This window comes from Taudactylus pleione, unplaced genomic scaffold (assembly GCF_031769625.1).
Source record: "Taudactylus pleione unplaced genomic scaffold, aTauple2 ptg000905l, whole genome shotgun sequence".
Lineage (NCBI taxonomy): Eukaryota > Metazoa > Chordata > Amphibia > Anura > Myobatrachidae > Taudactylus > Taudactylus pleione.
The window spans coordinates 310,218-335,633 of record NW_028285306.1 but is presented as its reverse complement, the minus strand read 5'-3'; the positions used below and the strand labels follow the sequence as shown (position 1 = coordinate 335,633).

The 25,416-nt window shown below is 36.9% G+C and overlaps 1 protein-coding gene and 11 non-coding genes across 12 annotated transcripts; all 12 read left to right on the top strand.

Moving 5' to 3' along the window:
• The first annotated feature begins 168 nt into the window (after nt 1–168).
• Nucleotides 169–241, top strand: TRNAQ-CUG (transfer RNA glutamine (anticodon CUG)). Its single transcript has one exon. It is a non-coding gene; the product is annotated as a tRNA-Gln (tRNA).
• A 1,219-nt stretch (nt 242–1,460) lies between these two features.
• On the top strand, nt 1,461–1,533 carry TRNAR-CCU (transfer RNA arginine (anticodon CCU)). Its single transcript has one exon. It is a non-coding gene; the product is annotated as a tRNA-Arg (tRNA).
• Nucleotides 1,534–2,778: 1,245 nt separating this feature from the next.
• Nucleotides 2,779–2,859, top strand: TRNAR-CCG (transfer RNA arginine (anticodon CCG)). Its single transcript has one exon. It is a non-coding gene; the product is annotated as a tRNA-Arg (tRNA).
• Nucleotides 2,860–5,061: 2,202 nt separating this feature from the next.
• TRNAR-CCG (transfer RNA arginine (anticodon CCG)) lies at nt 5,062–5,142 on the top strand. The gene has a single exon. It is a non-coding gene; the product is annotated as a tRNA-Arg (tRNA).
• Nucleotides 5,143–6,347: 1,205 nt separating this feature from the next.
• On the top strand, nt 6,348–6,420 carry TRNAQ-CUG (transfer RNA glutamine (anticodon CUG)). The gene has a single exon. It is a non-coding gene; the product is annotated as a tRNA-Gln (tRNA).
• Nucleotides 6,421–8,913: 2,493 nt separating this feature from the next.
• On the top strand, nt 8,914–8,986 carry TRNAR-CCG (transfer RNA arginine (anticodon CCG)). Its single transcript has one exon. It is a non-coding gene; the product is annotated as a tRNA-Arg (tRNA).
• A 1,219-nt stretch (nt 8,987–10,205) lies between these two features.
• TRNAR-CCG (transfer RNA arginine (anticodon CCG)) lies at nt 10,206–10,278 on the top strand. The gene has a single exon. It is a non-coding gene; the product is annotated as a tRNA-Arg (tRNA).
• A 2,493-nt stretch (nt 10,279–12,771) lies between these two features.
• TRNAR-CCG (transfer RNA arginine (anticodon CCG)) lies at nt 12,772–12,844 on the top strand. Its single transcript has one exon. It is a non-coding gene; the product is annotated as a tRNA-Arg (tRNA).
• Nucleotides 12,845–14,063: 1,219 nt separating this feature from the next.
• On the top strand, nt 14,064–14,136 carry TRNAR-CCG (transfer RNA arginine (anticodon CCG)). The gene has a single exon. It is a non-coding gene; the product is annotated as a tRNA-Arg (tRNA).
• A 1,219-nt stretch (nt 14,137–15,355) lies between these two features.
• On the top strand, nt 15,356–15,428 carry TRNAR-CCG (transfer RNA arginine (anticodon CCG)). Its single transcript has one exon. It is a non-coding gene; the product is annotated as a tRNA-Arg (tRNA).
• Nucleotides 15,429–16,647: 1,219 nt separating this feature from the next.
• TRNAQ-CUG (transfer RNA glutamine (anticodon CUG)) lies at nt 16,648–16,720 on the top strand. Its single transcript has one exon. It is a non-coding gene; the product is annotated as a tRNA-Gln (tRNA).
• A 5,924-nt stretch (nt 16,721–22,644) lies between these two features.
• LOC148473876 (olfactory receptor 10C1-like) lies at nt 22,645–23,677 on the top strand. Its single transcript, XM_088459321.1, has one exon. The coding sequence runs from the start codon at nt 22,697–22,699 to the stop codon at nt 23,675–23,677; it is 981 nt and encodes a 326-aa protein (XP_088315447.1). The 5' UTR covers nt 22,645–22,696.
• Nucleotides 23,678–25,416: the final 1,739 nt, after the last annotated feature.

Sequence of the window (25,416 nt, the reverse complement as noted above, 5' to 3'; positions counted from 1 at the left end):
CCTTGCAAGGAGCCCAATTGTCAACCTTATTGAAATCTATCACCAAGGTACTGTTATGATTGTTTTAAAGGTTTCCCCTATTTTGTTACCATTGAATCCTAAATCTTACCTTGTCTTTTGGTGGTGTTGCTGACAAAATGTTCTCAATTTGCACCAGTGAAAAGCTGAGGCCCAGTGGCCTAATGGATAAGGCATCAGCCTCTGGAGCTGGGGATTGTGGATTCAAGTCCCACCTGGGTCGCTTGTCTTTATGTTCCCTCCATGTCTTTGAAAATCTTGCTTACAGTTTGTCTTGGATAATTTTAATACATGGTACTCCTTCAGTCAATTTGGCTTGATAGGAATCAGCCAAAATCATAACATTTCCATAATATATGAACCTTTCACAAAGGACAGAGAAAACTGTGGGTTTGACTAGATGAAATGGCTGTCTGATATTACTATTTCAAGCTCCACATATGAAATATACATTAAACAAAGATAACCATGAAACATATATTTTAAATTTCTCTCCATTTAACAGTAGTCATGTGTGGGAAGTTGGATTTAATTCATGTCCAATATTTATCCTCAAAATTGAAATTAATCAAAAATCCTTATTTCAGACTAATCCCATCCTAGGAAAGTTCTATCGCACCTTCACTATTTTACCACCCTGAAGGTTATTTTAAGGGATGTTAGAAACGTTCAAAACCTAATCTATGATGTAATATTCTTCACAAATTTTAAAAAACACCCTTATCAGGAAAAGAGACATTAGATTGGTAACAGTGGTCCTGGAAGGTAGCAACACTTTCTAATGCTCGTGCTTCACATTTTACCATTTCTACAGGCACCAGCATCAGCAGTTATCAGTGAGGTCATTAACTGAAGTCCATATCCTACTCCTCAAGAGAGGACTGACTCCAATAGTGAGATCATTCCTTCACTGTTTCACAACAATGGAAGTTATATTAAGCAAAAACAGATCTGGCACCTAGGAAAACACCTGAAACTTTTTAACCCTCCAAACATAGCCTGAATTACTTTTACTCCAAGACCAAAAAGACAACCAATGAAAGAACTGTCTATGGCCTTGAGACTTTGAAAACTATGAGTCCCTGACACCCAGATAGTCAACTTCATCAAATTTGTGAAAACTGTGATTTAATATATATATATGGACAGCAGAGTGGATAATGAGTAATCTTGAGTTGCCTTCTATTGTTGGTTTCAGTTACTACTAAATTGCATTACATAGAGTCCCTATATCAGTCCATGGACTCCTTGATCTTCATGTTCTAGATCTACTACCTTGCAAGGAGCCCAATTGTCAACCTTATTAATATCTATCACCAAGGTACTGGTATGATTGTTTTAAAGGTTTCCCCTATTTTGTTACCATTGAATCCTAAATCTTACCTTGTCTTTTGGTGGTGTTGCTGACAAAATGTTCTCAATTTCTACCAGTGAAAAGCTGAGGCCCAGTGGCCTAATGGATAAGGCATCAGCCTCCTGAGCTGGGGATTGTGGGTTCAAGTCCCACCTGGGTCGCTTGTTTTTATGTTCCCTCCATGTCTTTGAAAATCTTGCTTACAGTTTGTCTTGGATAATTTTAATACATGGTACTCCTTCAGTCAATTTGGCTTGATAGGAATCAGCCAAAATCATAACATTTCCATAATATATGAACCTTTCACAAAGGACAGAGAAAACTGTGGGTTTGACAAGATGAAATGGCTGTCTGATATTACTATTTCAAGCTCCACATATGAAATATACATTAAACAAAGATAACCATGAAACATATATTTTTAATTTCTCTCCATTTAACAGTAGTCATGTGTGGGAAGTTGGATTTAATTCATGTCCAATATTTATCCTCAAAATTGAAATTAATCAAAAATCCTTATTTCAGACTAATCCCATCCTAGGAAAGTTCTATCGCACCTTCACTATTTTACCACCCTGAAGGTTATTTTAAGGGATGTTAGAAACGTTCAAAACCTAATCTATGATGTAATATTCTTCACAAATTTTAAAAAACACCCTTATCAGGAAAAGAGACATTAGATTGGTAACAGTGGTTCTGGAAGGTAGCGACACTTGCTACTGCTCGTGCTTCACATTTTACCATTTCTACAGGCACCAGCATTTTACCATTTCTACAGGCACCAGCATCAGCAGTTATCAGTGAGGTCGTTAACTGAAGTCCATATCCTACTCCTCAAGAGAGGACTGACTCCAATAGTGAGATCATTCCTTCACTGTTTCACAACAATGGAAGTTATATTAAGCAAAAACAGATCTGGCACCTAGGAAAACACCTGAAACTTTTTAACCCTCCAAAAATAGCCTGAATTACTTTTACTCCAAGACCAAAAAGACAACCAATGAAAGAACTGTCTATGGCCTTGAGACTTTGAAAACTATGAGTCCCTGACACCCAGATAGTCAACTTCATCAAATTTGTGAAAACTGTGATTTAATATATATATATGGACAGCAGAGTGGATAATGAGTAATCTTGAGTTGCCTTCTATTGTTGGTTTCATTTACTACTAAATTGCATTACATAGAGTCCCTATATCAGTCCATGGACTCCTTGATCTTCATGTTCTAGATCTACTACCTTGCAAGGAGCCCAATTGTCAACCTTATTGAAATCTATCACCAAGGTACTGTTATGATTGTTTTAAAGGTTTCCCCTATTTTGTTACCATTGAATCCTAAGTCTTACCTTGTCTTTTGGTGGTGTTGCTGACAAAATGTTCTCAATTTCCACCAGTGAAAAGCTGAGGCCCAGTGGCCTAATGGCCTAATGGATAAGGCTTCAGCCTCCGGAGCTGGGGATTGTGGGTTCAAGTCCCACCTGGGTCGCTTGTCTTTATGTTCCCTCCATGTCTTTGAAAATCTGGCTTGGATAATTTTAATACATGGTACTCCTTCAGTCAATTTGGCTTGATAGGAATCAGCCAAAATCATAACATTTCCATAATATATGAACCTTTCACAAAGGACAGAGAAAACTGTGGGTTTGACAAGATGAAATGGCTGTCTGATATTACTATTTCAAGCTCCACATATGAAATATACATTAAACAAAGATAACCATGAAACATATATTTTTAATTTCTCTCCATTTAACAGTAGTCATGTGTGGGAAGTTGGATTTAATTCATGTCCAATATTTATCCTCAAAATTGAAATTAATCAAAAATCCTTATTTCAGACTAATCCCATCCTAGGAAAGTTCTATTGCACCTTCACTATTTTACCACCCTGAAGGTTATTTTAAGGGATGTTAGAAACGTTCAAAACCTAATCTATGATGTAATATTCTTCACAAATTTTAAAAAACACCCTTATCAGGAAAAGAGACATTAGATTGGTAACAGTGGTTCTGGAAGGTAGAGACACTTGCTACTGCTCGTGCTTCACATTTTACCATTTCTACAGGCACCAGCATCAGCAGTTATCAGTGAGGTCGTTAACTGAAGTCCATATCCTACTCCTCAAGAGAGGACTGACTCCAATGGTGAGATCATTCCTTCACTGTTTCACAACAATGGAAGTTATATTAAGCAAAAACAGATCTGGCACCTAGGAAAACACCTGAAACTTTTTAACCCTCCAAAAATAGCCTGAATTACTTTTACTCCAAGACCACAAAGACAACCAATGAAAGAACTGTCTACGGCCTTGAGACTTTGAAAACTATGAGTCCCTGACACCCAGATAGTCAACTTCATCAAATTTGTGAAAACTGTGATTTAATATATATATGGACAGCAGAGTGGATAATGAGTAATCTTGAGTTGCCTTCTATTGTTGGTTTCATTTACTACTAAATTGCATTACATAGAGTCCCTATATCAGTCCATGGACTCCTTGATCTTCATGTTCTAGATCTACTACCTTGCAAGGAGCCCAATTGTCAACCTTATTAAAATCTATCACCAAGGTACTGTTATGATTGTTTTAAAAGTTTCCCCCATTTTGTTACCATTGAATCCTAAATCTTACCTTGTCTTGACAAGATGAAATGGCTGTCTGATATTACTATTTCAAGCTCCACATATGAAATATACATTAAACAAAGATAACCATGAAACATATATTTTTAATTTCTCTCCATTTAACAGTAGTCATGTGTGGGAAGTTGGATTTAATTCATGTCCAATATTTATCCTCAAAATTGAAATTAATCAAAAATCCTTATTTCAGACTAATCCCATCCTAGGAAAGTTCTATTGCACCTTCACTATTTTACCACCCTGAAGGTTATTTTAAGGGATGTTAGAAACGTTCAAAACCTAATCTATGATGTAATATTCTTCACAAATTTTAAAAAACACCCTTATCAGGAAAAGAGACATTAGATTGGTAACAGTGGTTCTGGAAGGTAGAGACACTTGCTACTGCTCGTGCTTCACATTTTACCATTTCTACAGGCACCAGCATCAGCAGTTATCAGTGAGGTCGTTAACTGAAGTCCATATCCTACTCCTCAAGAGAGGACTGACTCCAATGGTGAGATCATTCCTTCACTGTTTCACAACAATGGAAGTTATATTAAGCAAAAACAGATCTGGCACCTAGGAAAACACCTGAAACTTTATAACCCTCCAAAAATAGCCTGAATTACTTTTACTCCAAGACCACAAAGACAACCAATGAAAGAACTGTCTACGGCCTTGAGACTTTGAAAACTATGAGTCCCTGACACCCAGGTAGTCAACTTCATCAAATTTGTGAAAACTGTGATTTAATATATATATATGGACAGCAGAGTGGATAATGAGTAATCTTGAGTTGCCTTCTATTGTTGGTTTCATTTACTACTAAATTGCATTACATAGAGTCCCTATATCAGTCCATGGACTCCTTGATCTTCATGTTCTAGATCTACTACCTTGCAAGGAGCCCAATTGTCAACCTTATTGAAATCTATCACCAAGGTACTGTTATGATTGTTTTAAAGGTTTCCCCTATTTTGTTACCATTGAATCCTAAGTCTTACCTTGTCTTTCGGTGGTGTTGCTGACAAAATGTTCTCAATTTCCACCAGTTAAAAGCTGAGGCCCAGTGGCCTAATGGCCTAATGGATAAGGCTTCAGCCTCCGGAGCTGGGGATTGTGGGTTCAAGTCCCACCTGGGTCGCTTGTCTTTATGTTCCCTCCATGTCTTTGAAAATCTGGCTTGGATAATTTTAATACATGGTACTCCTTCAGTCAATTTGGCTTGATAGGAATCAGCCAAAATCATAACATTTCCATAATATATGAACCTTTCACAAAGGACAGAGAAAACTGTGGGTTTGACAAGATGAAATGGCTGTCTGATATTACTATTTCAAGCTCCACATATGAAATATACATTAAACAAAGATAACCATGAAACATATATTTTTAATTTCTCTCCATTTAACAGTAGTCATGTGTGGGAAGTTGGATTTAATTCATGTCCAATATTTATCCTCAAAATTGAAATTAATCAAAAATCCTTATTTCAGACTAATCCCATCCTAGGAAAGTTCTATTGCACCTTCACTATTTTACCACCCTGAAGGTTATTTTAAGGGATGTTAGAAACGTTCAAAACCTAATCTATGATGTAATATTCTTCACAAATTTTAAAAAACACCCTTATCAGGAAAAGAGACATTAGATTGGTAACAGTGGTTCTGGAAGGTAGAGACACTTGCTACTGCTCGTGCTTCACATTTTACCATTTCTACAGGCACCAGCATCAGCAGTTATCAGTGAGGTCGTTAACTGAAGTCCATATCCTACTCCTCAAGAGAGGACTGACTCCAATGGTGAGATCATTCCTTCACTGTTTCACAACAATGGAAGTTATATTAAGCAAAAACAGATCTGGCACCTAGGAAAACACCTGAAACTTTTTAACCCTCCAAAAATAGCCTGAATTACTTTTACTCCAAGACCACAAAGACAACCAATGAAAGAACTGTCTACGGCCTTGAGACTTTGAAAACTATGAGTCCCTGACACCCAGATAGTCAACTTCATCAAATTTGTGAAAACTGTGATTTAATATATATATGGACAGCAGAGTGGATAATGAGTAATCTTGAGTTGCCTTCTATTGTTGGTTTCATTTACTACTAAATTGCATTACATAGAGTCCCTATATCAGTCCATGGACTCCTTGATCTTCATGTTCTAGATCTACTACCTTGCAAGGAGCCCAATTGTCAACCTTATTAAAATCTATCACCAAGGTACTGTTATGATTGTTTTAAAAGTTTCCCCCATTTTGTTACCATTGAATCCTAAATCTTACCTTGTCTTTTGGTGGTGTTGCTGACAAAATGTTCTCAATTTCTACCAGTGAAAAGCTGAGGCCCAGTGGCCTAATGGATAAGGCATCAGCCTCTGGAGCTGGGGATTGTGGGTTCAAGTCCCTCCTGGGTCGCTTGTCTTTAATTTCCCTCCATGTCTTTGAAAATCTTGCTTACAGTTTGTCTTGGATAATTTTAATACATGGTACTCCTTCAGTCAATTTGCCTTGATAGTAATCAGCCAAAATCATAACATTTCCATAATATATGAAACTTTCACAAAGGACAGAGAAAACTGTGGGTTTGACAAGATGAAATGGCTGTCTGATATTACTATTTCAAGCTCCACATATGAAATATACATTAAACAAAGATAACCATTAAACATATATTTTTAATTTCTCTCCATTTAACAGTAGTCATGTGTGGGAAGTTGGATTTAATTCATGTCCAATATTTATCCTCAAAATTGAAATGAATCAAAAATCCTTATTTCAGACTAATCCCATCCTAGGAAAGTTCTAATGCACCTTCACTATTTTACCACCCTGAAGGTTATTTTAAGGGATGTTAGAAACGTTCAAAACCTAATCTATGATGTAATACTCTTCACAAATTTTAAAAAACACCCTTATCAGGAAAAGAGACATTAGATTGGAAACAGTGGTCCTGGAAGGTAGCAACACTTTCTAATGCTCGTGCATCACATTTTACCATTTCTACAGGCACCAGCATCAGCAGTTATCAGTGAGGTTGTTAACTGAAGTCCATATCCTACTCCTCAAGAGAGGACTGACTCCAATAGTGAGATCATTCCTTCACTGTTTCACAACAATGGAAGTTATATTAAGCAAAAACAGATCTGGCACCTAGGAAAACACCTGAAACTTTTTAACCCTCCAAACATAGCCTGAATTACTTTTACTCCAAGACCACAAAGACAACCAATGAAAGAACTGTCTATGGCCTTGAGACTTTGAAAACTATGAGTCCCTGACACCCAGATAGTCAACTTCATCAAATTTGTGAAAACTGTGATTTAATATATATATATGGACAGCAGAGTGGATAATGAGTAATCTTGAGTTGCCTTCTATTGTTGGTTTCATTTACTACTAAATTGCATTACATAGAGTCCCTATATCAGTCCATGGACTCCTTGATCTTCATGTTCTAGATCTACTACCTTGCAAGGAGCCCAATTGTCAACCTTATTAAAATTTATCACCAAGGTACTGTTATGATTGTTTTAAAAGTTTCCCCTATTTTGTTACCATTGAATCCTAAATCTTACCTTGTCTTTTGGTGGTGTTGCTGACAAAATGTTCTCAATTTCTACCAGTGAAAAGCTGAGGCCCAGTGGCCTAATGGATAAGGCATCAGCCTCCGGAGCTGGGGATTGTGGGTTCAAGTCTTTATGTTCCCTCCATGTCTTTGAAAATCTTGCTTACAGTTTGTCTTGGATAATTTTAATACATGGTACTCCTTCAGTCAATTTGGCTTGATAGGAATCAGCCAAAATCATAACATTTCCATAATATATAAACCTTTCACAAAGGACAGAGAAAACTGTGGGTTTGACAAGATGAAATGGCTGTCTGATATTACTATTTCAAGCTCCACATATGAAATATACATTAAACAAAGATAACCATGAAACATATATTTTTAATTTCTCTCCATTTAACAGTAGTCATGTGTGGGAAGTTGGATTTAATTCATGTCCAATATTTATCCTCAAAATTGAAATTAATCAAAAATCCTTATTTCAGACTAATCCCATCCTAGGAAAGTTCTATTGCACCTTCACTATTTTACCACCCTGAAGGTTATTTTAAGGGATGTTAGAAACGTTCAAAACCTAATCTATGATGTAATATTCTTCACAAATTTTAAAAAACACCCTTATCAGGAAAAGAGACATTAGATTGGTAACAGTGGTTCTGGAAGGTAGAGACACTTGCTACTGCTCGTGCTTCACATTTTACCATTTCTACAGGCACCAGCATCAGCAGTTATCAGTGAGGTCGTTAACTGAAGTCCATATCCTACTCCTCAAGAGAGGACTGACTCCAATGGTGAGATCATTCCTTCACTGTTTCACAACAATGGAAGTTATATTAAGCAAAAACAGATCTGGCACCTAGGAAAACACCTGAAACTTTATAACCCTCCAAAAATAGCCTGAATTACTTTTACTCCAAGACCACAAAGACAACCAATGAAAGAACTGTCTACGGCCTTGAGACTTTGAAAACTATGAGTCCCTGACACCCAGGTAGTCAACTTCATCAAATTTGTGAAAACTGTGATTTAATATATATATATGGACAGCAGAGTGGATAATGAGTAATCTTGAGTTGCCTTCTATTGTTGGTTTCATTTACTACTAAATTGCATTACATAGAGTCCCTATATCAGTCCATGGACTCCTTGATCTTCATGTTCTAGATCTACTACCTTGCAAGGAGCCCAATTGTCAACCTTATTAAAATCTATCACCAAGGTACTGTTATGATTGTTTTAAAGGTTTCCCCTATTTTGTTACCATTGAATCCTAAATCTTACCTTGTCTTTCGGTGGTGTTGCTGACAAAATGTTCTCAATTTCTACCAGTTAAAAGCTGAGGCCCAGTGGCCTAATGGATAAGGCATCAGCCTCCGGAGCTGGGGATTGTGGGTTCAAGTCCCTCCTGGGTCGCTTGTCTTTAATTTCCCTCCATGTCTTTGAAAATCTTGCTTACAGTTTGTCTTGGATAATTTTAATACATGGTACTCCTTCAGTCAATTTGCCTTGATAGTAATCAGCCAAAATCATAACATTTCCATAATATATGAAACTTTCACAAAGGACAGAGAAAACTGTGGGTTTGACAAGATGAAATGGCTGTCTGATATTACTATTTCAAGCTCCACATATGAAATATACATTAAACAAAGATAACCATTAAACATATATTTTTAATTTCTCTCCATTTAACAGTAGTCATGTGTGGGAAGTTGGATTTAATTCATGTCCAATATTTATCCTCAAAATTGAAATTAATCAAAAATCCTTATTTCAGACTAATCCCATCCTAGGAAAGTTCTATTGCACCTTCACTATTTTACCACCCTGAAGGTTATTTTAAGGGATGTTAGAAACGTTCAAAACCTAATCTATGATGTAATACTCTTCACAAATTTTAAAAAACACCCTTATCAGGAAAAGAGACATTAGATTGGAAACAGTGGTCCTGGAAGGTAGCAACACTTTCTAATGCTCGTGCTTCACATTTTACCATTTCTACAGGAACCAGCATCAGCAGTTATCAGTGAGGTTGTTAACTGAAGTCCATATCCTACTCCTCAAGAGAGGACTGACTCCAATAGTGAGATCATTCCTTCACTGTTTCACAACAATGGAAGTTATATTAAGCAAAAACAGATCTGGCACCTAGGAAAACACCTGAAACTTTTTAACCCTCCAAAAATATCCTGAATTACTTTTACTCCAAGACCAAAAAGACAACCAATGAAAGAACTGTCTATGGCCTTGAGACTTTGAAAACTATGAGTTCCTGACACCCAGATAGTCAACTTCATCAAATTTGTGAAATCTGTGATTTAATATATATATATGGACAGCAGAGTGGATAATGAGTAATCTTGAGTTGCCTTCTATTGTTGGTTTCATTTACTACTAAATTGCATTACATAGAGTCCCTATATCAGTCCATGGACTCCTTGATCTTCATGTTCTAGATCTACTACCTTGCAAGGAGCCCAATTGTCAACCTTATTAAAATCTATCACCAAGGTACTGTTATGATTGTTTTAAAGGTTTCCCCTATTTTGTTACCATTGAATCCTAAATCTCACCTTGTCTTTTGGTGGTGTTGCTGACAAAATGTTCTCAAATTCCACCAGTGAAAAGCTGAGGCCCAGTGGCCTAATGGATAAGGCATCAGCCTCCGGAGCTGGGGATTGTGGGTTCAAGTCCCACCTGGGTCGCTTGTCTTTATGTTCCCTCCATGTCTTTGAAAATCTTGCTTACAGTTTGTCTTGGATAATTTTAATACATGGTACTCCTTCAGTCAATTTGGCTTGATAGGAATCAGCCAAAATCATAACATTTCCATAATATATGAACCTTTCACAAAGGACAGAGGAAACTGTGGGTTTGACAAGATGAAATGGCTGTCTGATATTACTATTTCAAGCTCCACATATGAAATATACATTAAACAAAGATAACCATGAAACATATATTTTAAATTTCTCTCCATTTAACAGTAGTCATGTGTGGGAAGTTGGATTTAATTCATGTCCAATATTTATCCTCAAAATTGAAATGAATCAAAAATCCTTATTTCAGACTAATCCCATCCTAGGAAAGTTCTATTGCACCTTCACTATTTTACCACCCTGAAGGTTATTTTAAGGGACGTTAGAAACGTTCAAAACCTAATCTATGATGTAATATTCTTCACAAATTTTAAAAAACACCCTTATCAGGAAAAGAGACATTAGATTGGTAACAGTGGTTCTGGAAGGTAGCGACACTTGCTACTGCTCGTGCTTCACATTTTACCATTTCTACAGGCACCAGCATCAGCAGTTATCAGTGAGGTCGTTAACTGAAGTCCATATCCTACTCCTCAAGAGAGGACTGACTCCAATAGTGAGATCATTCCTTCACTGTTTCACAACAATGGAAGTTATATTAAGCAAAAACAGATCTGGCACCTAGGAAAACACCTGAAACTTTTTAACCCTCCAAAAATATCCTGAATTACTTTTACTCCAAGACCAAAAAGACAACCAATGAAAGAACTGTCTACGGCCTTGAGACTTTGAAAACTATGAGTCCCTGACACCCAGATAGTCAACTTCATCAAATTTGTGAAAACTGTGATTTAATATATATATATGGACAGCAGAGTGGATAATGAGTAATCTTGAGTTGCCTTCTATTGTTGGTTTCATTTACTACTAAATTGCATTACATAGAGTCCCTATATCAGTCCATGGACTCCTTGATCTTCATGTTCTAGATCTACTACCTTGCAAGGAGCCCAATTGTCAACCTTATTAAAATTTATCACCAAGGTACTGTTATGATTGTTTTAAAAGTTTCCCCTATTTTGTTACCATTGAATCCTAAATCTTACCTTGTCTTTTGGTGGTGTTGCTGACAAAATGTTCTCAATTTCTACCAGTGAAAAGCTGAGGCCCAGTGGCCTAATGGATAAGGCATCAGCCTCCGGAGCTGGGGATTGTGGGTTCAAGTCTTTATGTTCCCTCCATGTCTTTGAAAATCTTGCTTACAGTTTGTCTTGGATAATTTTAATACATGGTACTCCTTCAGTCAATTTGGCTTGATAGGAATCAGCCAAAATCATAACATTTCCATAATATATAAACCTTTCACAAAGGACAGAGAAAACTGTGGGTTTGACAAGATGAAATGGCTGTCTGATATTACTATTTCAAGCTCCACATATGAAATATACATTAAACAAAGATAACCATGAAACATATATTTTTAATTTCTCTCCATTTAACAGTAGTCATGTGTGGGAAGTTGGATTTAATTCATGTCCAATATTTATCCTCAAAATTGAAATTAATCAAAAATCCTTATTTCAGACTAATCCCATCCTAGGAAAGTTCTATTGCACCTTCACTATTTTACCACCCTGAAGGTTATTTTAAGGGATGTTAGAAACGTTCAAAACCTAATCTATGATGTAATATTCTTCACAAATTTTAAAAAACACCCTTATCAGGAAAAGAGACATTAGATTGGTAACAGTGGTTCTGGAAGGTAGAGACACTTGCTACTGCTCGTGCTTCACATTTTACCATTTCTACAGGCACCAGCATCAGCAGTTATCAGTGAGGTCGTTAACTGAAGTCCATATCCTACTCCTCAAGAGAGGACTGACTCCAATGGTGAGATCATTCCTTCACTGTTTCACAACAATGGAAGTTATATTAAGCAAAAACAGATCTGGCACCTAGGAAAACACCTGAAACTTTTTAACCCTCCAAAAATAGCCTGAATTACTTTTACTCCAAGACCACAAAGACAACCAATGAAAGAACTGTCTACGGCCTTGAGACTTTGAAAACTATGAGTCCCTGACACCCAGGTAGTCAACTTCATCAAATTTGTGAAAACTGTGATTTAATATATATATATGGACAGCAGAGTGGATAATGAGTAATCTTGAGTTGCCTTCTATTGTTGGTTTCATTTACTACTAAATTGCATTACATAGAGTCCCTATATCAGTCCATGGACTCCTTGATCTTCATGTTCTAGATCTACTACCTTGCAAGGAGCCCAATTGTCAACCTTATTAAAATCTATCACCAAGGTACTGTTATGATTGTTTTAAAGGTTTCCCCTATTTTGTTACCATTGAATCCTAAATCTCACCTTGTCTTTTGGTGGTGTTGCTGACAAAATGTTCTCAAATTCCACCAGTGAAAAGCTGAGGCCCAGTGGCCTAATGGATAAGGCATCAGCCTCCGGAGCTGGGGATTGTGGGTTCAAGTCCCTCCTGGGTCGCTTGTCTTTAATTTCCCTCCATGTCTTTGAAAATCTTGCTTACAGTTTGTCTTGGATAATTTTAATACATGGTACTCCTTCAGTCAATTTGCCTTGATAGTAATCAGCCAAAATCATAACATTTCCATAATATATGAAACTTTCACAAAGGACAGAGAAAACTGTGGGTTTGACAAGATGAAATGGCTGTCTGATATTACTATTTCAAGCTCCACATATGAAATATACATTAAACAAAGATAACCATTAAACATATATTTTTAATTTCTCTCCATTTAACAGTAGTCATGTGTGGGAAGTTGGATTTAATTCATGTCCAATATTTATCCTCAAAATTGAAATTAATCAAAAATCCTTATTTCAGACTAATCCCATCCTAGGAAAGTTCTATTGCACCTTCACTATTTTACCACCCTGAAGGTTATTTTAAGGGATGTTAGAAACATTCAAAACCTAATCTATGATGTAATACTCTTCACAAATTTTAAAAAACACCCTTATCAGGAAAAGAGACATTAGATTGGAAACAGTGGTCCTGGAAGGTAGCAACACTTTCTAATGCTCGTGCTTCACATTTTACCATTTCTACAGGAACCAGCATCAGCAGTTATCAGTGAGGTTGTTAACTGAAGTCCATATCCTACTCCTCAAGAGAGGACTGACTCCAATAGTGAGATCATTCCTTCACTGTTTCACAACAATGGAAGTTATATTAAGCAAAAACAGATCTGGCACCTAGGAAAACACCTGAAACTTTTTAACCCTCCAAAAATATCCTGAATTACTTTTACTCCAAGACCAAAAAGACAACCAATGAAAGAACTGTCTATGGCCTTGAGACTTTGAAAACTATGAGTCCCTGACACCCAGATAGTCAACTTCATCAAATTTGTGAAAACTGTGATTTAATATATATATATGGACAGCAGAGTGGATAATGAGTAATCTTGAGTTGCCTTCTATTGTTGGTTTCATTTACTACTAAATTGCAATACATAGAGTCCCTATATCAGTCCATGGACTCCTTGATCTTCATGTTCTAGATCTACTACCTTGCAAGGAGCCCAATTGTCAACCTTATTAAAATCTATCACCAAGGTACTGTTATGATTGTTTTAAAGGTTTCCCCTATTTTGTTACCATTGAATCCTAAATCTCACCTTGTCTTTTGGTGGTGTTGCTGACAAAATGTTCTCAAATTCCACCAGTGAAAAGCTGAGGCCCAGTGGCCTAATGGATAAGGCATCAGCCTCCGGAGCTGGGGATTGTGGGTTCAAGTCCCACCTGGGTCGCTTGTCTTTATGTTCCCTCCATGTCTTTGAAAATCTTGCTTACAGTTTGTCTTGGATAATTTTAATACATGGTACTCCTTCAGTCAATTTGGCTTGATAGGAATCAGCCAAAATCATAACATTTCCATAATATATGAACCTTTCACAAAGGACAGAGGAAACTGTGGGTTTGACAAGATGAAATGGCTGTCTGATATTACTATTTCAAGCTCCACATATGAAATATACATTAAACAAAGATAACCATGAAACATATATTTTAAATTTCTCTCCATTTAACAGTAGTCATGTGTGGGAAGTTGGATTTAATTCATGTCCAATATTTATCCTCAAAATTGAAATGAATCAAAAATCCTTATTTCAGACTAATCCCATCCTAGGAAAGTTCTATTGCACCTTCACTATTTTACCACCCTGAAGGTTATTTTAAGGGACGTTAGAAACGTTCAAAACCTAATCTATGATGTAATATTCTTCACAAATTTTAAAAAACACCCTTATCAGGAAAAGAGACATTAGATTGGTAACAGTGGTTCTGGAAGGTAGCGACACTTGCTACTGCTCGTGCTTCACATTTTACCATTTCTACAGGCACCAGCATCAGCAGTTATCAGTGAGGTCGTTAACTGAAGTCCATATCCTACTCCTCAAGAGAGGACTGACTCCAATAGTGAGATCATTCCTTCACTGTTTCACAACAATGGAAGTTATATTAAGCAAAAACAGATCTGGCACCTAGGAAAACACCTGAAACTTTTTAACCCTCCAAAAATAGCCTGAATTACTTTTACTCCAAGACCACAAAGACAACCAATGAAAGAACTGTCTACGGCCTTGAGACTTTGAAAACTATGAGTCCCTGACACCCAGGTAGTCAACTTCATCAAATTTGTGAAAACTGTGATTTAATATATATATATGGACAGCAGAGTGGATAATGAGTAATCTTGAGTTGCCTTCTATTGTTGGTTTCATTTACTACTAAATTGCATTACATAGAGTCCCTATATCAGTCCATGGACTCCTTGATCTTCATGTTCTAGATCTACTACCTTGCAAGGAGCCCAATTGTCAACCTTATTAAAATCTATCACCAAGGTACTGTTATGATTGTTTTAAAGGTTTCCCCTATTTTGTTACCATTGAATCCTAAATCTTACCTTGTCTTTCGGTGGTGTTGCTGACAAAATGTTCTCAATTTCTACCAGTTAAAAGCTGAGGCCCAGTGGCCTAATGGATAAGGCATCAGCCTCCGGAGCTGGGGATTGTGGGTTCAAGTCCCTCCTGGGTCGCTTGTCTTTAATTTCCCTCCATGTCTTTGAAAATCTTGCTTACAGTTTGTCTTGGATAATTTTAATACATGGTACTCCTTCAGTCAATTTGCCTTGATAGTAATCAGCCAAAATCATAACATTTCCATAATATATGAAACTTTCACAAAGGACAGAGAAAACTGTGGGTTTGACAAGATGAAATGGCTGTCTGATATTACTATTTCAAGCTCCACATATGAAATATACATTAAACAAAGATAACCATTAAACATATATTTTTAATTTCTCTCCATTTAACAGTAGTCATGTGTGGGAAGTTGGATTTAATTCATGTCCAATATTTATCCTCAAAATTGAAATTAATCAAAAATCCTTATTTCAGACTAATCCCATCCTAGGAAAGTTCTATTGCACCTTCACTATTTTACCACCCTGAAGGTTATTTTAAGGGACGTTAGAAACGTTCAAAACCTAATCTATGATGTAATATTCTTCACAAATTTTAAAAAACACCCTTATCAGGAAAAGAGACATTAGATTGGTAACAGTGGTTCTGGAAGGTAGCGACACTTGCTACTGCTCGTGCTTCACATTTTACCATTTCTACAGGCACCAGCATCAGCAGTTATCAGTGAGGTCGTTAACTGAAGTCCATATCCTACTCCTCAAGAGAGGACTGACTCCAATAGTGAGATCATTCTTTCACTGTTTCACAACAATGGAAGTTATATTAAGCAAAAACAGATCTGGCACCTAGGAAAACACCTGAAACTTTTTAACCCTCCAAAAATAGCCTGAATTACTTTTACTCCAAGACCACAAAGACAACCAATGAAAGAACTGTCTATGGCCTTGAGACTTTGAAAACTATGAGTCCCTGACACCCAGATAGTCAACTTCATCAAATTTGGGAAAACTGTGATTTAATATATATATATGGACAGCAGAGTGGATAATGAGTAATCTTGAGTTGCCTTCTATGGTTGTTTTAATTTACTACTAAATTGCATTACATAGAGTCCCTATATCAGTCCATGGACTCCTAGATCTTCATGTTCTAGATCTACTACCTTGCAAGGAGCCCAATTGTCAACCTTATTAAAATCTATCACCAAGGTACTGTTATTATTGTTTTAAAGGTTTCCCCTATTTTGTTACCATTGCATCCTAAATCTTACCTTGTCTTTTGGTGGTGTTGCTGACAAAATGTTCTCAATTTCCACCAGTGAAAAGCTGAGGCCCAGTGGCCTAATGGATAAGGCATCAACCTCTGGAGCTGGGGATTGTGGGTTCAAGTCCCACCTGGGTCGCTTGTCTTTAAGTTCCCTCCATGTCTTTGAAAATCTTGCTTACAGTTTGTCTTGGATAATTTTAATACATTGTACTCCTTCAGTCATTTTGGCTTGATAGGAATCAGCAAAAATCAAAACATTTCCATAATATATGAACCTTTCACAAAGGACAGAGAAAACTGTGGGTTTGACAAGATGAAATGGCTGTCTGATATTACTATTTCAAGCTCCACATATGAAATATACATTAAACAAAGATAACCATTAAACATATATTTTTAATTTCTCTCCATTTAACAGTAGTCATGTGTGGGAAGTTGGATTTAATTGATGTCCAATATTTATCCTCAAAAATTTAATTAATCAAAAATCCTTATTTCAGATTAATCCCATTTTGGGAATGTTCTATTGCACCTTCACTATTTTACCACCCTTGACGCTATTTTAAGGGAAGTTATAAACATTCAAAACCTAAACTATGATGTAATACTCTTCACAAATTTTAAAAAACACCCTTATCAGGAAAAGAGACATTAGATTGGTAACAGTGGTCCTGGAAGGTAGTGACACATGCTACTGCTCGTGCTTCACATTTTACCATTTCTACAGGCACCAGCATCAGCAGTTATCAGTGAGGTCATTAACTTGACACCCAGATCCTACTCTTCAAGAGAGGACTGGCTCCAATAGTGAGATCATTCCTTCACTGTTTCACAACAATGGAAGTTATATTAAGCAAAGACAGATTTGGCACCTAGGAAAACACCTGAAAAGTTTTAACCCTCCAAAAATAGCCTGAATTACTTTACTCCAACACCACAAAGACATCCGAGGAAAGAACTGTCTACGGCCTTGAGACTTTGACAACTGTGAGTCCCTGACACCCTGATTGTCAACTTCTTCAAATTTGGGCAAACTCTGATTTAATATATACATATGGACAGCAGAGTGCATAATGTGTAATCTTGAGTTGCCTTCTATTGTTGGTTTAATTTACTACTAAATTGCATTACATAGAATCCCTATATCAGACCATGGACTCCTTAATAGTTAATATATATTATAAGGGCACAGTCGTGGGTAGCGGGCGTTAGCTGCTACTATTAACCGGGGATGGTAGCAGTCCTTAGCGGCAGCAGTGCGGGCGTCAGTGTGGAAGGCGTTGGTGCAGGTGTTAGGACCCGAGGGAGGTAGCAGCACATAGAGGCAGGCTCGAATCTGGAAGATCATCCAAACCCTGATAGTTAATACATTTTAAAAAAGCTGTGATATTCCTGTGCTGCTCTATCTTCCCGCATCCATGCTACTCTGTATTCCCCATTCATGGTTCTCTGTTCCCCCAAACCGTGCCACTGTCTCCCCCCATGTGCACCACTGTTTTCAACCCTTCTGTACTGCTTAAACTTCCCCTCTGCACACCTCTCTGTCCGCCCCATCCACAACATCCTGTCTTCTCCCCCCATCCACCATACTCTTATCTCATCTGCACAGCTCTATGTTCTGCTCAGACTCCAGTTGCATAGACTGCATGAGTGTATTCCAATGACCACACAATTCTGTGAATTAGCAGCTCCACCATTTTGAGAGTGACAGCAATCTCACTCTGTGAGAGTGCTGAAACTGCAGTTAACCACATGGTGTCATGACATACCATATCTGTATTTCTCAAGGAATATGTCCATTAAGGCGTCAGCCTTAATGATCGTAATTTCATTGCTTTTTGGAGTTTGAGCGGCAGAAATTCAATAGGTTTTGTGATTTTTCAGATTATGTCTATGAAGTCTTAATGGGACATGTGAAACCATAAGGTTTTTTGTCTATGGAATATATACTGTATATGGACAGCAGAGTGCATAATGTGGAATCTTGAGTTGCCTTCTATTGTTGGCTTAAAGGTTTACTACTAAATTGCATTACATAGAGTCCCTATATCAGACCATAAACTCATGGATTTTAATGTTCTAGATCTACTACCTTGCAAGGAGCCCAATTGTCAATCTTATTAAAATCTGTCACCAAGGTACTGTTATGATTGTTTTAAAGGTTTCCCCTCTTTTGTTACCCTTGCATCCTAAATCTTATCTTGTCTGTTGTTGCTGTTGCTGACAAAAGTTTGTCAATTTCCACCAGTGAAAAGCTGAGGCCCAGTGGCCTAATGGCATCAGCCTCTGGATAATTTTCTTGTCTTGGATAATTTTCATACTTGGTACTCCTTCAGCCAATTTAGCTTGATAGGAATCAGCCAAAGTGTCTAAATTCTAAATTTCCATAATATATGAACCTTTCACAATGGACAGAGAAAACTGTGGGCTTGACAAGATGAAATGGCTGTCTGATATTACTATTTCAAGCTCCACATATGAAATATACATTAAACAAGGATAACCATTAAACATATATTTTTAATTTCTCTCCATTTAAGGGAAGTTAGAAACATTCAAAACCTAAAGTATGATGTAATACTCTTCCCAAATTTTAAAAAACACCCTTATCAGGAAGAGAGACATTACATTGGTAACAGTGGTCCTGGGAGGTAGTGACACATGCTACTGCTGGGGCTTCACATTTTTCCAATTTTTCAGGCACCAGCATCAGCAGTTATCAGTGAGGTCTTTCACTAAAGCCCAGATATTACTCCTCAAGAGAGGACTAACTCCAATAGTGAGATCATTCCTTCACTGTTTCACAACAATGGAAGTTATATTAAGCAAAGACAGATCTGGCACCTATAAAAATACCTGAAACTTTTTAACCCTCCAAAAATAGTCTGAACTCCAAGACCACAAAGACAACTGAGGAAAGAACGGTCTACAGCCTTGAGACTTTGAAAACAATGAGTCCCCGACACCCTGACAGTCAACTTCTTCAAATTTGGGCGAACTCAAAGTCAATATATATGGACAGCATAATGTGAAATGTTTGAGTTGCCTCATATTGCTGGCATAAAGGATTACTACTAAATTGCATTACAGTCCCTTTATTAGACCATGGACTCCTGTATCTACATATTCTAGATCTGTTACCTAGCACGGAGCCCAAGTGGCAAATTTACTCCAATCTGTCACCAATTTATGGTTATGATTGTTATACAGGTTTCCCCTCTTTTGTTACACCCAAATCTTACTTTAGAAAATTCCACTCTGACTCATCTGGAAAAGAAAACCCAATGTTGCTCATCTTGTATGTAGAGCTTGTCTTGAGTGGTAATGAACTTGTGGCTACATTCTTTGCCTCTGGCTGAGTGGAAAAACATATACTGATAAATACTCCAGTCTCGGAGTAGCCGATATAAGTCATCGTCAACTTCACTCCTTGTGACAATTCCTGAATATTGTTAGTTCCATGCAAACATTTCCAAAACTGGTAAGCATTTACTGTTATGTTTGTTTTACATGTTTCAACAATTTGTTACCCTTGTACCCCAAACTGTACCTCAGAAATTTCCTCTCATCTGGAAAAGAAAACCAAAAGTTTCCAAAGCTGGGGTTACTGTTTGTCTTGAGTGATAATGAACTTGTTGCTACATTCTCTGGATGATTGAAAAAACTTATATTCATTTTACCCTGGTTTTTTCAAATTTTCAACCACTTTGCAGAATGTTATCATTGCCACATGTATCATGTATCATTTATATATCACTATAGGATATCAATATAACAGAGGAGAATATGTTATTAATAATACAGTATATATATATATATATATATATATATATATATATATATATATATATATATATAAAAATAGAAATATATAATAATAGAAATAAATAGAAATATAAGAATAAAAATATATATATAAAAATGAGGAGATGCCTCATTAATGCACAACTCTCAAATGATGAAGCACTAATTGGCTAAATGTAACATTACCAGAAAACCCATTCCCCTGCTCATCTACAGAAATAACTTAGTACTTGTGCTAATTGCATCCATGTTTACCATGCAGTTGTTAATTATTTGTAGATAATTGCTTTAGGGACATCATCCCAAAAGCTCGAAATTGGTATTTATAAATGAGCGCCTGGTGTCACCTTCTGCGAGATGGGGATCATGGCGTCGGCCTGATTTATATCACTGACATAAAGTGTCTGTCACGTTTGTACGCCACACATTGGATAAAGCGGTATGCTGCTCACATGGAATTACCACATTGGCCGTTATGAACTGGTCTACGCTACAAAGAGTGATTAGTACCTTAACGCAGGGGTGGGTAACTTAGGGTTACCTAATATAACAACCAGGGGACTTTTATTTGTCATTTATTATCTTTCTGAAACTTGTGTAAGATGCACATTATTTATCACATGTTTTTAGTTATTTTCACAGCTCACATGTATAAACTAATTCTCAAATATCGTCAGTGTAACAGTTACTAGGAAATTATAACTACTGTGAGAAAGGTTATTTATCAACATTATATTAGTAGTGGAAATGTCTTCCCTGGATACATTTAGTGCATGTGAGACAATTAAAGCAAAAGTCTTAATGGGGACATAAAACCATGCAAAAAATTCTACCACTTTAATTGAAAATTAAACAGGAAAGAGAAGTTGAAGAAATATTTGTAATTAAATTAATGCAACTTCTTGGGTGAATAATACAAATTTTCCTGACATCATTATATTTATTTCATGCAGATACAGAGCTAGTGGCAAGAATGAAAATGTAGCTTTTCCTTACATATAGTAACAGATAATAAACTGTGAGGGATCAGTAATGGTGTTTGTACAACAAACAAAAATTAAAACGATCCACATTTACTTTGATTAAGTTTACTAATTAAATAGCTTATAATATTGTTAACTTTGAAACAAAGCAAACTTTAAAGCAAGAATTATATTGGACCAATCCTCATGATCTCTTTCTTCCAGAAACAAAAGTTAATGTTTTCCGCTTATCACCTTGTCTCAGCATTCAGGTACAATCCTGATAGGATAATCAGAAAACCATCACATGGAACAGATTGTGTCTACATAACTACATAGGTCACCACATCAATGTTTAGTTACTAAGGGACATATTTAATAATGAGTGATATTCTTGTTATCACTAGTTACAAATCTTAAATGGCGCTCCAACCAATCAGCTCCTAAAGCTGGGTACACACCTTAAAGATATATCTGTAGATGGTGGTTGTTCATAAACGCTGACCAATCATCACTGCCATCTGGCCAAGGGTCCTGCTCGCGCTCTCCCCTCCCCAACAGCCTTTGCGACAAGTGCACGATATGTCTGTGAACGACATTGCTCACAGACATGTCACCTGCATATTTTGGCCGACGCACCCACGATATATTGGCCGTTCAATTGAACGGCCAATATGTCGGCCAGTGTGTGCCCAGCAGTAAGTTATGTACTTGTCTGTACTACTCTGCACTTGTACAAATTCTCATGTGTTACCACTATGTACGGCCTTGAATGACGGAGCGATAAATGTATATGGACAGTCAGTGTTCACCCTATAATGCATTGGAGGAGACTGTAGAGCGATATTACCATGGATAAGTAATTTTCATCATGGCTATAAGAACAGCAAGTGCCGCTGATCACAGATAGAGCTATAACTGTATTAGTCCAGTATTAGTCTTAATGTTTAACGCCTGTGTCTTACAGAACATAGGGCGTATGAGTGTGGAATCTCTCTTTTTGCCTTAACATTTTTCTTGAATTAATAGTTGCTAATATACCGTACCGCATCTTCATACAAGACGCAGTCACATTGTCAACAAAAAAATAGGTAGACACCATAATGTCGAATTTTAGAGTGTCACCAAGTTTGAAGTGTGCTTTTGTGATTATTTGTTACTTTCAGTTTTCAGAGTTTGATGACTGGCCGATGGCCACATCCGGACTCCAGTGGTGAATGAGTCCGTTCCATAAAAACGACTGTTTCCGCATTTATCACCATCATTTTTTTCAATCAATAATAGTTGCTGATACACTGTACCTCATCTTCATGCTGATGTTATTGTTGTAATTATTTATTACACAGATGAATGATTATTCGACCCATTTACACCCAAACCAAAGTAACGTTGGAGAATTTCTTCTGTCCAGTTTATCATCTGTCTACGAGATCCAGCTGCTCCTCTTCATGTCATTTACTGCTGTCTACGTCACTACGTTACTCGGCAATGCCGTGATTATCTTAGTTACACAGCTGGATACTCGTCTTCAAACCCCCATGTATATCTTCCTGACCAATCTGTCATTCTTGGACATATGTTACTCATCGGTGACCGTCCCCAGGTTGCTGGATGCGCTCATAACCAACAACAGGAGAATCACGTACTATGGCTGCATTGCGCAGATGTACTTCTTCCATGTACTGGGCAGCTCAGAAATGTTCCTCCTTGCCGTTATGGCATATGACCGATATGTGGCGATATGCAACCCCCTACGTTACCCAATCTTAATGAGAAGAGCTGTAAGCCTACCGTTAGGGGCCTGCGCATGGCTCGGTGGTGTCCTTCATTCTACGTTTCACACCGCGTTCATCCTTAGACTTTCCTTCTGTGGTCAAAATGAGATGGACAACTTCTTCTGTGACGCTACGCCACTTATTAAATTGTCCTGTTCTGATACAAGTATTGACGAAATCCTGCTCGCCGTCACCCCAGGGATTCTGGGTCCTTCTAGTTTTATGTTAATTCTTGTATCGTATCGTAACATTGTAATCAACATTCTAAAAATTAACTCAAGAGAAGGACGATATAAGACCTTCTCTACCTGTGCTTCACATCTCATAGTGGTCTCCATCTTTTATGGTACCGGTATCATTGTGTATATACAGCCCATGTCGGTGTACTCATCAGCTAATAGGTTTGTTACAGTTTTCTATGCTGTTATAACACCCATGTTAAATCCTATCATATACACATTAAGGAACAAGGAGGTAAAGAGGGCTCTACAAAAAGTATTGTTTCAGCAGAATGTTTTGCGAGAAAAAAATAAAGTCTTAATGATCTTCTGATAAATGGCTGCTAATGATTCTGATTAACAAATGTAAGTAGTCAAAATTGATCACATTGTCCACTCATTTTAAATGTCTAAAATGTATAGCAACAATTTCAATAAGAGTTTAGGAGAATAGATAGATAGATAGATAGATAGATAGATAGATAGATAGATAGATAGATAGATAGATAGATAGATAGATAGATATGACACGGATAGATAGATAGATAGATAGATATGAGATTACAGATAGATAGATATGAGATGATAGATAGATAGTTATGACACAGATAGATATGATTGATAGATAGATAGATAGATAGATAGATATGACATAGATAGATTGATTATATATAGAGAGATAGCTATAAGATTACAGATAGATAGATAGATAGATAGATAGATAGATAGATAGATATGTCATATCTATCTGTCATATCTATCTATATATCATCTATCTATGTCATATCTATCTATATATCATCTATCTATGTCATATCTATCTATCTATCTATCTATCTATCTATCTATCTGTAATCTCATAGCTATGATATAGATAGACAGATGATAGATAGATAGATAGATAGATAGATATGAGATTATAGACAGATAGATATGAGATAGTTAGATAGATAGATAGATAGATAGATAGATAGATAGATAGATAGATATGACATGGATAGATAAATATATATGAGATAGATAGATAGATATGAGATTATAGACAGATAGATATGAGATAGATAGTTAGATAGATAGATAGATAGATAGATAGATAGATAGATAGATAGATAGATTGATAGATATGAGATTATAGACAGATATATATGTTATTACAGATAGTTAGATAGATACGAGATTACAGATAGCTAGATAGATATGACATAGATAGATATATGATATAAAATAGATAGATATGAGATTACAGATAGATAGATAAATAAATAGATAGATAGATAGATAGATATGAGATAGATAGATAGATAGATAGATAGATAGATAGATAGATAGGAGATTACAGATATTATCATTTATTTATATGGTGCCACAAGTGTTCCACAGCGCCTTACAAAGTAAATAAACAAATAGATTGACCAGTGACTTACAGTACTATACAATACAGGACATGGATAATATACATAGCTACATTTGCGACCATAACACCCAGATAAGCCACAGAGCAAAGCAACCAAGTGTTAGGTGCCCTAGTGGGGAGTAAGAAGTAGATGAAAGTAGAGAATGGAGAAGCACAAGAGGGCAGAGGGTCCTGCTTGTAAGAGCTTACATTCTAAAGGGGAGGGACAGACAAACAAGTGTGACACAGATGGGGTAGGCGGGAAGAAAGGAAGATGTAGCAGCAAGTTAGGATGAGAGCTGGAAGGTTTTGATGAAGTAGCGAGTCTTGGGAGCCCGTTTGAAGGATTGTAGAGAGGTGGAAAGTCTGATGGGAAGAGGGAGAGAGTTCCAAAGGTGGGGAGCAGCACAGGCAAAATCTTGGAGGCGGGAGTGGGAGGAAGTAATCAATTGGCATGAGAGGCAGAGTGCATTTGTTGAACGAAGAGGGCGGACAGGAGAGTGAAGGGAGATGAGGTCCAAGATGTGAATGGGAGAGGAATGGGTGAGGGCTTTGTAAGTGAGTGTGAGAACCTTAAATTGGGTTCTGAAAGGGAAGGAGAGCCAGTGGAGAGCTTGTAGGAGAGGGGAGGCAGATGCAGAGTATTTTGAGAGGAAGATGAGCTGAGTAGCAGCATTGAG